This window comes from Heptranchias perlo, chromosome 11, assembly GCF_035084215.1.
Source record: "Heptranchias perlo isolate sHepPer1 chromosome 11, sHepPer1.hap1, whole genome shotgun sequence".
Classification (NCBI taxonomy): Eukaryota; Metazoa; Chordata; class Chondrichthyes; order Hexanchiformes; family Hexanchidae; genus Heptranchias; species Heptranchias perlo.
In genome coordinates, this window is record NC_090335.1 from 64,241,408 (window position 1) to 64,254,519 (window position 13,112).

The window sequence follows — 13,112 nt, forward strand, 5'->3', positions numbered from 1 at the left end:
GGGTTGGGGTGTGTGTGTGTGGGGGGGGGGGGGGTGATGATGATGTGTGTGGGGGGGGTTGGGGTGTGTGGGGGGGGTGATGATGATGTGTGGGGGGGGTGATGATGATGTGTGGGGGGGGGTGATGATGATGTGTGGGGGGGGGGTGATGATGATGATGTGTGGGGGGGGGGTGATGATGATGTGTGGGGGGGGGTGATGATGATTGTGGGGGGGGTGATGATGATGTGTGGGGGGGGGGTGATGATGATGTGTGGGGGGGGGTTGGGGTGTGTGTAGGGGGGTTGGGGTGTGTGGGGGGGGTGTGTGGGGGGGGGGTGATGATGATGTGTGGGGGGGGTTGGGGGTGTGTGTGGGGGGGTTGGGGTGTGTGGGGGGGGTGTGTGGGGGGGGGGTGATGATGATGTGTGTGGGGGGGGGGGTGATGATGATGTGTGGGGGGGGGGGTGATGATGATGTGTGTGGGGGGGGGTGATGATGATGTGTGTGGGGGGGGTGATGATGATGTGTAGGGGGGGGTGATGATGATGTGTGGGGGGGGGGTTGGGGGTGTGTGTGGGGGTTGGGTGTGTGGGGGGGGTGATGATGATGTGTGGGGGGGGGTTGGGGTGTGTGGGGGGGGGTTGGGGTGTGGGGGGGGGTGTGTGGGGGGGGGGTGATGTGATGTGTGTGGGGGGGTTTGGGGTGATGATGATGTGTGGGGGGGGGGGGTGATGATGATGTGTGTGTGGGGGGGGGGTGATGATGATGTGTGTGGGGGGGGGGGTGATGATGATGTGTGGGGGGGGGGGGTGATGATGATGTGTGTGGGGGGGGTGATGATGATGTGTGTGTGTGGGGGGGGGATGATGTGTGTGTGGGGGGGGTGATGATGATGTGTGGGGGGGGGTGATGATGATGTGTGTGGGGGGGGGTGATGATGATGTGTGTGGGGGGGGGGGTGATGATGATGTGTGGGGGGGGGGGTGATGATGATGTGTGTGGGGGGGTGATGATGATGTGTGTGGGGGGGGGTGATGATGTGTGTGTGGGGGGGTGATGATGATGTGTGGGGGGGGGTGATGATGATGTGTGTGGGGGGGGTGATGATGATGTGTGTGGGGGGGGTGATGATGATGTGTGGGGGGGGGGGTGATGGATGATGTGTGTGGGGGGGGGTGATGATGATGTGTGTGTGGGGGGGGTGATGATGTGTGGGGGGGGGGTGATGATGATGTGTGGGTGGGGGGTGATGATGATGTGTGTGTGGGGGGGTGATGATGATGTGTGGGGGGGGTGATGATGATGTGTGTGGGGGGGGTGATGATGATGTGGTGTGGGTGGGGGGTGATGATGATGTGTGGGGGGGGGTGATGATGATGTGTGTGGGGGGGGGGGGTGATGATGTGTGTGTGGGGGGGTGATGATGATGTGTGGGGGGGGTGATGATGATGTGTGTGGGGGGGGTGATGATGATGTGTGTGGGGGGGGTGATGATGATGTGTGGGGGGGGGGTGATGATGATGTGTGTGGGGGGGGGGTGATGATGATGTGTGTGTGGGGGGGTGATGATGATGTGGGGGGGGGGTGATGATGATGTGTGTGGGGGGGGTGATGATGATGTGTGTGGGGGGGGGGGTGATGATGATGTGTGGGGGGGGGGGTGATGATGTGTGTGTGGGGGGGTGATGATGATGTGTGGGGGGGGGTGATGATGATGTGTGTGGGGGGGGGGGTGATGATGTGTGTGGGGGGGGGGTGATGATGATGTGTGGGGGGGGTGATGATGATGTGTGTGTGTGGGGGGGGGTGATGATGATGTGTGTGTGTGGGGGGGGGTGATGATGATGTGTGTGGGGGGGGTGATGATGATGTGTGTGGGGGGGGGGGTGATGATGATGTGTGTGGGGGGGGGTGATGATGATGTGTGTGGGGGGGGGGGTGATGATGATGTGTGTGGGGGGGGGGGTGATGATGATGGTGTGTGGGGGGGGTGATGATGATGTGTGTGGGGGGGGTGATGATGATGTGTGTGGGGGGGGGGTGTGTGTGTGTGTGTGGGGGGGGGTGATGATGATGTGTGTGGGGGGGGGTGATGATGATGTGTGTGGGGGGGGGGGTGATGATGTGTGTGGGGGGGGTGATGATGATGTGTGGGGGGGGGGTGATGATGATGTGTGTGGGGGGGGGTGATGATGATGTGTGTGGGGGGGGGGGTGATGATGTGTGTGGGGGGGGGGTGATGATGATGTGTGTGGGGGGGGGGTGTGATGATGATGTGTGGGGGGGGGGTGATGATGATGTGTGTGGGGGGGGGGTGATGATGTGTGTGTGGGGGGGGTGATGATGTGTGTGGGGGGGGGGGTGATGATGATGTGGGGGGGGGGGTGATGATGATGTGTGTGGGGGGGGGTGATGATGATGTGTGGGGGGGGGGTGTGATGATGTGTGTGGGGGGGGGTGATGATGATGTGTGTGGGGGGGGTGATGATGATGTGTGTGGGGGGGGGGGGTGATGATGATGCTGTGTGGGGGGGGTGATGATGATGTGTGTGGGGGGGGGTGATGATGATGTGTGGGGGGGGGGGGTGATGATGTGTGTGTGGGGGGGGGTGATGATGTGTGTGGGGGGGGGGTGATGATGATGTGTGTGTTGGGGGGGGTGATGATGATGCGTGTGGGGGGGGTGATGATGATGTGTGGGGGGGGGTGATGATGATGTGTGTGGGGGGGGTGATGATGATGTGTGGGGGGGGGGTGATGATGATGTGTGTGGGGGGGGGTGATGATGTTGTGTGGGGGGGGGTGATGATGTGTGTGGGGGGGGGTGATGATGATGTGGGGGGGGGTGATGATGATGTGTGTGTGGGGGGGTGATGATGATGTGTGTGGGGGGGGGTGATGATGATGTGTGTGGGGGGGTGATGATGATGTGTGGGGGGGGTGATGATGTGTGTGGGGGGGGTGATGATGATGTGTGTGGGGGGGGTGATGATGATGTGTGGGGGGGGTGATGATGATGTGGGGGGTGATGATGAGTGTGGGGGGGGGTGATGATGATGTGTGTGGGGGGGTGATGATGATGTGTGGGGGGGGGTGATGATGATGTGTGGGGGGGTGATGATGATGTGTGTGGGGGGGGTGATGATGATGTGTGTGGGGGGGTGATGATGATGTGTGTGGGGGGGGGTGATGATGATGTGTGGGGGGGGGTGATGATGATGTGTGTGGGGGGGTGTGATGATGTGTGTGGGGGGGTGATGATGATGTGTGTGGGGGGGGTGATGATGATGTGTGTGGGGGGGGTGATGATGATGTGTGTGGGGGGGGTGATGATGATGTGTGGGGGGGGTGATGATGATGTGTGGGGGGGGTGATGATGATGTGTGTGGGGGGTGATGATGATGTGTGGGGGGGGTGATGATGATGTGTGTGGGGGGGGTGATGATGATGTGTGTGGGGGGGTGATGATGATGTGTGGGGGGGGGTGATGATGATGTGTGGGGGGGGGTGATGATGATGTGTGGGGGGGGGTGATGATGATGTGTGTGGGGGGGGGTGATGATGATGTGGGGGGGGGGTGATGATGATGTGTGTGGGGGGGGGTGATGATGATGTGTGGGGGGGGGATGATGATGTGTGTGGGGGGGGGTGATGATGTGTGTGGGGGGGGGTGATGTGATGTGTGGGGGGGGGGGTGATGATGATGTGGGGGGGGGGGTGATGATGATGTGTGTGGGGGGGTGATGATGATGTGTGTGGGGGGGGGATGATGATGTGTGTGGGGGGGGGGTGATGATGATGATGTGTGGGGGGGGGTGATGATGATGTGTGGGGGGGGGGTGATGATGATGTGTGTGGGGGGGGTGATGATGATGTGTGTGGGGGGGGGGTGATGATGATGTGTGGGGGGGGGGTGATGATGATGTGTGGGGGGGGGTGATGATGATGTGTGGGGGGGGGGTGATGATGATGTGTGGGGGGGGGGGGTGATGATGATGTGGGGGGGGGGGTGATGATGATGTGTGGGGGGGGGGTGATGATGATGTGTGGGGGGGGGGGTGATGATGATGTGTGGGGGGGGTGATGATGATGTGTGGGGGGGGGGTGATGATGATGTGTGGGGGGGGGTGATGATGATGTGTGGGGGGGGGGTGTGATGATGTGTGGGGGGGGGTGATGATGATGTGTGTGGGGGGGGGTGATGATGATGTGTGGGGGGGGGTGATGATTATGTGTGTGGGGGGGGTGATGATGATGTGTGGGGGGGGGTGATGATGATGTGTGGGGGGGGGGGTGATGATGATGATGTGTGGGGGGGGGTGATGATGATGTGTGTGGGGGGGTGATGATGATGTGTGTGGGGGGGGGTGATGATGATGTGTGGGGGGGGGTGATGATGTGTGGGGGGGGGGGTGATGATGATGTGTGGGGGGGGGGGTGATGATGATGTGTGTGGGGGGGGGTGATGATGATGTGTGGGGGGGGGGTGATGATGATGTGTGTGGGGGGGGTGATGATGTGTTGGGGGGGGGGTGATGATGATGTGTGGGGGGGGTGATGATGATGTGTGGGGGGGGGTGATGATGTGTGGGGGGGGGGTGATGATGATGTCTGTGGGGGGGGGGTGATGATGTGTGGGGGGGGGGTGATGATGAGTGTGTGTGGGGGGGTGTGTGTGTGTGTGGGGGGGGGTGATGATGATGTCTGTGGGGGGGGTGATGATGTGTGGGGGGGGGTGATGATGTGTGTGTGGGGGGGTGTGTGTGTGTGTGGGGGGGGGGTGATGATGATGTGTGGGGGGGGGGGTGATGATGATGTGTGGGGGGGGGGTGATGATGTGTGTGTGGGGGGGTGTGGTGTGTGTGTGGGGGGGGGGTGATGATGATGTGTGGGGGGGGGGGTGATGATGATGTGTGGGGGGGGGGGGTGATGATGATGTGTGGGGGGGGGGTGATGATGATGTGTGTGGGGGGGGTGATGATGATGTGTGGGGGGGGTGATGATGATGTGTGGGGGGGGGGTGTGATGATGTGTGTGGGGGGGGGGTGATGATGATGTGTGGGGGGGGGTGATGATGATGTGTGTGTGGGGGGTGATGATGATGTGTGTGGGGGGTGATGATGATGATGTGTGGGGGGGGGGTGATGATGAGTGTGTGTGGGGGGGTGATGATGATGTGTGTGGGGGGGGGTGATGATGATGTGTGGGGGGGGGTGATGATGATGTGTGTGGGGGGTGATGATGATGATGTGTGGGGGGGGGGTGATGATGTGTGTGGGGGGGGTGATGATGATGTGTGTGGGGGGGGGTGATGATGATGTGTGGGGGGGGGTGATGATGATGTGTGGGGAGGGGTGATGATGATGATGTGTGTGTGTGTGTGGGGGGGGTGATGATGATGATGTGTGGGGGGGGGGTGATGATGATGTGTGTGGGGGGGGTGATGATGATGTGTGTGGGGGGGGGGTGATGATGATGTGTGTGGGGGGGGTGATGATGATGTGTGTGGGGGGGGGTGATGATGATGTGTGTGGGGGGGGGTGATGATGTGTGTGGGGGGGGGGTGATGATGTGTGTGGGGGGGGGTGATGATGATGTGTGGGGGGGGGGGTGATGATGATGTGTGTGGGGGGGGGTGATGATGATGTGTGTGGGGGGGGTGATGATGATGTGTGTGGGGGGGGTGATGATGATGTGTGGGGGGGGGGGTGATGATGATGTGTGGGGGGGGGGTGATGATGATGTGTGGGGGGGGGTGATGATGATGTGTGGGGGGGGGTGATGATGATGTGTGTGGGGGGGGGTGATGATGATGTGTGGGGGGGGGGTGATGATGATGTGTGGGGGGGGGTGATGATGATGTGTGTGGGGGGGGGGTGATGATGATGTGTGGGGGGGGGGTGATGATGATGTGTGTGGGGGGGGGGTGATGATGATGTGTGTGGGGGGGGGTGATGATGATGTGTGGGGGGGGTGATGATGATGTGTGGGGGGGGGGGTGATGATGATGTGTGGGGGGGGGTGATGATGATGTGTGGGGGGGGGGGTGATGATGATGTCTGTGGGGGGGGGGGGTGATGATGTGTGGGGGGGGGGGGTGATGATGTGTGTGTGGGGGGGTGTGTGTGTGTGTGGGGGGGGGTGATGATGATGTCTGTGGGGGGGGTGATGATGTGTGGGGGGGGGTGATGATGTGTGTGTGGGGGGGTGTGTGTGTGTGTGTGGGGGGGGGTGATGATGATGTGTGTGGGGGGGGTGATGATGTGTGGGGGGGGGGTGATGATGATGTGTGGGGGGGGGGGTGATGATGATGTGTGTGGGGGGGGGGGTGATGATGATGTGTGGGGGGGGGGTGATGATGATGTGTGGGGGGGGGGGTGATGATGATGTGTGGGGGGGGTGATGATGATGTGTGGGGGGGGGGGTGATGATGATGTGTGTGGGGGGGGTGATGATGATGATGTGTGTGTGTGTGGGGGGGGGGGGGTGATGATGATGATGTGGGGGGGGGGGTGATGATGATGTGTGGGGGGGGGTGATGATGATGTGTGGGGGGGGGTGATGATGATGTGTGGTGGGGGGGTGATGATGATGTGTGTGGGGGGGTGTGATGATGTGTGTGGGGGGGGGTGATGATGACGTGTGTGGGGGGGGTGCTGATGATGTGTGGGGGGGGTGTGTGTGTGTGTGGGGGGGGTGATGATGATGTGTGGGGGGGGGGTGATGATGATGTGTGTGGGGGGGGTGATGATGATGTGTGTGGGGGGGGGTGATGATGACGTGTGTGGGGGGGTGATGATGATGTGTGGGGGGGGGTGATGATGATGTGTGTGGGGGGGGTGATGATGATGTGTGTGGGGGGGGGTGATGATGTGTGGGGGGGGGGGTGATGATGATGTGTGGGGGGGGGGTGATGATGATGTGTGGTGGGGGGGGTGATGATGATGTGTGGGGGGGGGTGATGATGATGTGTGGGGGGGGGGTGATGATGTGTGGGGGGGGGGGGTGATGATGATGTGTGGGGGGGGGTGATGATGATGTGTGGTGGGGGGGGTGATGATGATGTGTGTGGGGGGGGGGTGATGATGTGTGTGGGGGGGGTGTGATGATGTGTGTGTGGGGGGTGATGATGATGTGTGTGGGGGGGGGTGATGATGTGTGTGGTGGGGTGGGGTGATGATGATGTGTGTGGGGGGGGGTGATGATGATGTGTGTGGGGGGGGGGTGATGATGATGTGTGGGGGGGGGGGTGATGATGATGTGTGGGGGGGGGTGATGATGATGTGTGTGGGGGGGGTGATGATGATGTGTGTGGGGGGGGGGTGATGATGTGTGGGGGGGGTGATGATGATGAGTGTGGGGGGGGGTGATGATGATGTGTGGGGGGGGGTGATGATGATGATGAGGTGGGGGGGGGGTGATGATGATGTGTGTGGGGGGGGTGATGATGATGTGTGGGGGGGGGGGTGATGATGATGTGTGTGGGGGGGGGTGATGATGATGATGTGTGGGGGGGGGGTGATGATGATGATGTGTGGGGGGGGGGTGATGATGATGATGTGTGGGGGGGGGTGATGATGATGTGTGTGGGGGGGGGGGATGATGATGTGTGGGGGGGGGGTGATGATGATGTGTGGGGGGGGGGTTGGGGTGATGATGATGATGTGTGGGGGGGGGTGATGATGATGATGTGTGGGGGGGGGGTGATGATGATGATGTGTGGGGGGGGGGTGATGATGATGTGTGGGGGGGATGATGTGTGTGGGGGGGGGGGTGATGATGATGATGTGTGGGGGGGGGTTGGGGTGATGATGATGATGTGTGGGGGGGGGTGATGATGATGATGTGTGGGGGGGGTGTGATGATGTGGGGGGGGGGGGGTGATGATGATGTGTGGGGGGGGGGGTGATGATGATGTGTGGGGGGGGTTGGGGTGATGATGATGTGTGGGGGGGGGGTGTGTGTGTGTGTGTGTGGGGGGGGTGTGTGTGTGTGTGTGGGGGGGGTGTGTGTGTGTGTGTGGGGGGGGGTGTGTGTGTGTGTGTGGGGGGGGGTGTGTGTGTGTGTGTGGGGGGGGGTGTGTGTGTGTGTGTGGGGGGGGGTGTGGGGGGGGGTGTGTGTGTGGGGGGGGGGGTGTGTGTGTGTGGGGGGTGGTGTGTGTGTGTGGGGGGGGTGTGATGATGTGTGTGGGGGGGGGTGATGATGATGTGTGTGGGGGGGGTGATGATGATGTGTGTGGGGGGGGGGTGATGATGATGTGTGTGGGGGGGGGTGATGATGATGATGTGTGGGGGGGGGGGTGATGATGAGTGTGGGGGGGGTGATGATGATGTGTGGGGGGGGGGGTGATGATGATGTGTGTGGGGGGGGTGATGATGATGTGTGGGGGGGGGGGTGATGATGATGTGTGGGGGGGGTGATGATGATGTGTGGGGGGGGTGATGATGATGTGTGGGGGGGGGGGTGATGATGATGTGTGTGGGGGGGGTGTGATGATGTGTGTGGGGGGGTGATGATGATGTGTGTGGGGGGGTGTGATGTGATGATGTGTGGGGGGGGGTGATGATGATGATGTGTGGGGGGGGGTGATGATGATGTGTGTGTGGGGGGGGTGATGATGATGTGTGTGGGGGGGGGTGTGATGATGTGTGTGGGGGGGGGTGATGATGATGTGTGGGGGGGGGTGATGATGATGTGTGTGGGGGGGGTGATGATGATGTGTGTGGGGGGGGGTGATGATGATGTGTGTGGGGGGGGGTGATGATGATGTGTGTGGGGGGGGGTGATGATGATGTGTGTGGGGGGGTGATGATGATGATGTGGGGGGGGGGGTGATGATGATGTGTGTGGGGGGGGGGTGATGATGATGTGTGGGGGGGGGGGTGATGATGATGTGTGTGGGGGGGGGTGATGATGATGTGTGGGGGGGGGTGATGATGATGTGTGGGGGGGGGTGATGATGATGTGTGGGGGGGGTGATGTGATGTTGATGTGTGGGGGGGGTGATGATGATGATGATGTGTGGGGGGGGGGTGATGATGATGATGTGTGGGGGGGGGTGATGATGATGTGTGGGGGGGGGTGATGATGATGTGTGGGGGGGGGGTGATGATGATGTGTGTGTGTGTGGGGGGGTGATGATGATGATGTGTGGGGGGGGTGATGATGATGATGTGTGGGGGGGGGTGATGATGATGTGTGGGGGGGGGGTGATGATGATGATGTGTGGGGGGGGTGATGATGATGATGTGTGGGGGGGGTGATGATGATGTGTTGGGGGGGGGGTGATGATGATGTGTGGGGGGGGGGTGATGATGATGTGTGGGGGGGTGATGATGATGTGTGGGGGGGGTGATGATGATGTGTGGGGGGGGGTGATGATGATGTGTGGGGGGGGTGATGATGATGATGTGGGGGGGGGTGATGATGATGTGTGGGGGGGGGGGTGATGATGATGTGGGGGGGGGGGTGATGATGATGTGGGGGGGGGGGTGATGATGATGATGTGTGGGGGGGGGGTGATGATGATGTGTATGGGGGTGGGGGTGGTGTGTGTGTGTGTGTGGGGGGGGGGGTGATGATGATGTGTGGGGGGGGGTGATGATGATGTGTATGGGGGGGGTGGTGTGTGTGTGTGTGTGGGGGGGGGTGATGATGATGTGTGGGGGGGGGTGATGATGATGTGTGGGGGGGGGGTGATGATGATGTGTGGGGGGGGTGATGATGATGATGTGTGGGGGGGGTGATGATGATGTGGGGGGGGGGGATGATGATGTGTGGGGGGGGTGATGATGATGATGTGGGGGGGGGTGATGATGATGATGTGGGGGGGGGGGTGATGATGATGTGGGGGGGGTGTGATGATGATGATGTGTGGGGGGGGGGTGATGATGATGTGTATGGGGGGGGTGGTGTGTGTGTGTGTGTGGGGGGGGGGTGATGATGATGTGTGGGGGGGGGGGGTGATGATGTGTGGGGGGGGGGGTGATGATGATGTGTATGGGGGGGGTGGTGTGTGGTGTGTGTGTGTGTGTGGTGGGGGGGGTGATGATGATGTGTGGGGGGGGGTGATGATGATGTGTGGGGGGGGGGGTGATGATGTGTGGGGGGGTGATGATGATGTGTATGGGTGGGGGGTGGTGTAGTGTGTGTGTGTGTGGGGGGGGGGTGATGATGATGTGTGGGGGGGGGTGATGATGATGTGTATGGGTGGGGGTGGTGTGGGTGTGTGTGTGGGGGGGGGTGATGATGATGTGGGGGGGGGTGATGATGATGTTGGTGGGGGGGGGTGAGATGTGTATGGTGGGTGGTGTGTGTGTGTGTGTGGGGGGGTGTGATGATGATGTGTGGGGGGGGGGTGATGATGATGTGGGGGGGGGGGTGATGATGATGTGTATGGGGGGGTGGTGATGATGATGTGGGGGGGGGTGATGATGATTGGGGGGGGGGGGGTGATGATGATGTGTATGGGGGGGGGGTGATGATGATGTGTATGGGGGGGGTGGTGTGTGTGTGTGTGTGGGGGGGGGTGATGATGATGTGTGGGGGGGGTGATGATGATGTGTGGGGGGGGGTGATGATGTGTATGGGGGGTGGTGGTGTGTGTGTGTGGGGGGGTGGTGATGATGATGTGTGGGGGGGGGTGATGATGATGTGTGGGGGGGGGGGTGATGATGTGTATGGGGGGTGGTGTGTGTGTGTGTGTGGGGGGGGGGTGATGATGATGTGGGGGGGGGTGATGATGTGTGGGGGGGGGTGATGATGTGTATGGGGGGTGGTGTGTGTGTGTGTGGGGGGGGGGGTGATGATGATGTGTGGGGGGGGGGTGATGATGTGTATGGGGGGTGGTGTGTGTGTGTGTGTGGGGGGGGGGTGATGATGATGTGTGGGGGGGGGTGATGATGATGTGTGGGGGGGGGGTGATGATGTGTATGGGGGTGGTGTGTGTGTGTGTGTGTGGGGGGGGGTGATGATGATGTGTGGGGGGGGGTGATGATGATGTGTGGGGGGGGGGTGTGATGTGTGTGGGGGGGGGGTGATGATGGGGGGGTGATGATGATGTGGGGGGGGGGGTGATGATGATGTGGGGGGGGGGGTGATGATGATGTGTGGGGGGGGGGTGATGATGATGATGTGTGGGGGGGGGGTGATGATGATGTGGGGGGGGGGGTGATGATGAAATGTGGGGGGGGGTGATGATGATGATGGGGGGGGGGGTGATGATGATGTGTGGGGGGGGGGTGATGATGATGTGTGGGGGGGGGGTGATGATGATGTGGGGGGGGGGGGTGATGATGATGTGTGGGGGGGGGGGGTGATGATGATGATGTATGGGGGGGGGGGGGGGGGTTGCGCCAGGACTTTGACTCAATGTTTGCGAGCCTCACCGACGCGCCTGCGCACTTGTCCCGAACTTGCCGTGCTATTTAACCCCCCCCCCCGCCCGCTGTTTCCGTGAATCAGTTTCAGTCTCTCCGAGCTCCGGCACCGGGCGAACTCCAAACTCCCATCCCCGACTGCAATTTAAAAAAAAAAACATGTCTAAGCGAGTGGCCGTGGTGACCGGAGGCAACAAGGGCATCGGCCTGGCGGTGGTGCGGGCTCTGTGCCGGCAGTTCGAGGGGGACGTGTACCTGACGGCCCGGGACAAGGACCGCGGGCAGCAGGCGGTGCAGAAGCTGCAGCTGGAGGAGCTGAAGCCGCTTTTCCACCAGTTGGACATCGACGACCTCCAGAGCATCAAGGACCTGCGGGGCTTCATGGCCGAGAGATACGGAGGCATCGACGTCCTGATTAACAACGCCGGCATCGCCTTCAAAGAAGCCGACACCACACCGTTCGGGAGCCAGGCCGAAGTGACTCTGAGAACCAACTTCTTCAGCACTAGGAACGTGAGCACCGAGCTCCTCCCATCATCAAACCCCAAGGTACCAGGCAGCTCCTTTGATTGGAAATATTTTAAGTGTCGACAACGCGTTCAGTTCACTTTTTTTTTCCCCCCAAAAAAAAAATCTGACCCCCCTCCAAGGCATTCATTATATTTTAGTGTCTATGAAGCACTTTAGGCCTTCTCAGGAAGGGGATCAGCGCAATAAACACGCAGGTCTTTCTATCATTAGGACTACTTGCTTGCACAGCGGATAAACATCCACCAAACAACAATTTACATAAAGCCTTTAACATAGGGGAAAAAATCGTCACAGGCGTAATCAGACAAAAAAAAAAGCACCAAGGAGATGTTAGGAGGGGCTCGGTCAGGAGATCGATTTTTAAAGTGAGGTCTGAAAGGGGCGAGAGAGGCGGTGAGGTTCAGGGAGGGAATTCCAGAGTGTAGGGTCCAGTCAGTGGAAAGAATGGTCGTCAATGGTGGAAGGGGAGAGAGGGTGGAGGGGAGAGAGGGTGGAGGGCGAGGGGAGAGAGGGTGGAAGGGAGGGGGCATGCACAAGAGGCCAGAGTGGGAGGACTGCAGAGTTCTGGGCGGGGGGGGGGGGGGGGGTTGAGAAGGTTCCAGAGATAGGTGAGGCATGAAGGGGATTTGATGAGGATGAGAATTTTAAACGAGGCTTCGGTTGACCGGGAAAACAATGTACATCAGCAAGGACATTGGGGCAGAAATTGTTTGGAAAAGAACAGTGAGCTCAGCAGCGCTTTGTTGTTAGTGGCGAGATGGAGGAGCAAGTTCCAGCGTTCGCACACGCGGAAATCCGGAACTTGCTCCTACTGATTTGCGGGTGATATGACAGCTTCGAATTAAAGGGATATCTCACATTGCCAATTTGGGAAATTATTGGAACAATGGCAACTGTGGGGTTCAAAACCTCTTTAACAAAAGATATTTGAAGGAAAGGGTTAACTCTACCCCTTTTTAAACAAAGACATTTGAAAACCTGTAAACGCGGTAATGTGGTAAACTGTGTTCTCGCAAATCCTGTTTTTTCCTCACTGATGCTGATGGCATTGGAGAAGTATGAGTTTCAGGATCGAAGACATTGTACTGCGGATAGATATCCAGATTATTAAATAAATAAGCTAGATGGATAATATTGAGCTTAAAGCATTGTCAGGCTTTCAAAACAGACTTTTGGAAGCACAAGCTTTTCAACACAGCAAGGACGTACATCAAAGGCTTA

General features: G+C 59.9%; 2 protein-coding genes across 6 annotated transcripts in view; one reads left to right on the top strand and one right to left on the bottom strand.

Moving 5' to 3' along the window:
* setd4 (SET domain containing 4) overlaps positions 1-13,112 on the bottom strand; it is a 74,707-nt gene that overhangs the window by 24,233 nt on the left and 37,362 nt on the right. The gene's annotated exons all lie outside the window — the stretch shown is intronic.
* The window catches only part of LOC137327440 (carbonyl reductase [NADPH] 1-like), a 17,636-nt gene continuing 15,935 nt past the window's right edge, over positions 11,412-13,112 (top strand). The window contains 2 exon segments of the mRNA XM_067993259.1: positions 11,412-11,886; positions 11,889-11,909. Coding sequence (XP_067849360.1) covers positions 11,520-11,886; positions 11,889-11,909 — 388 coding nt within the window. The 5' untranslated portion in view covers positions 11,412-11,519.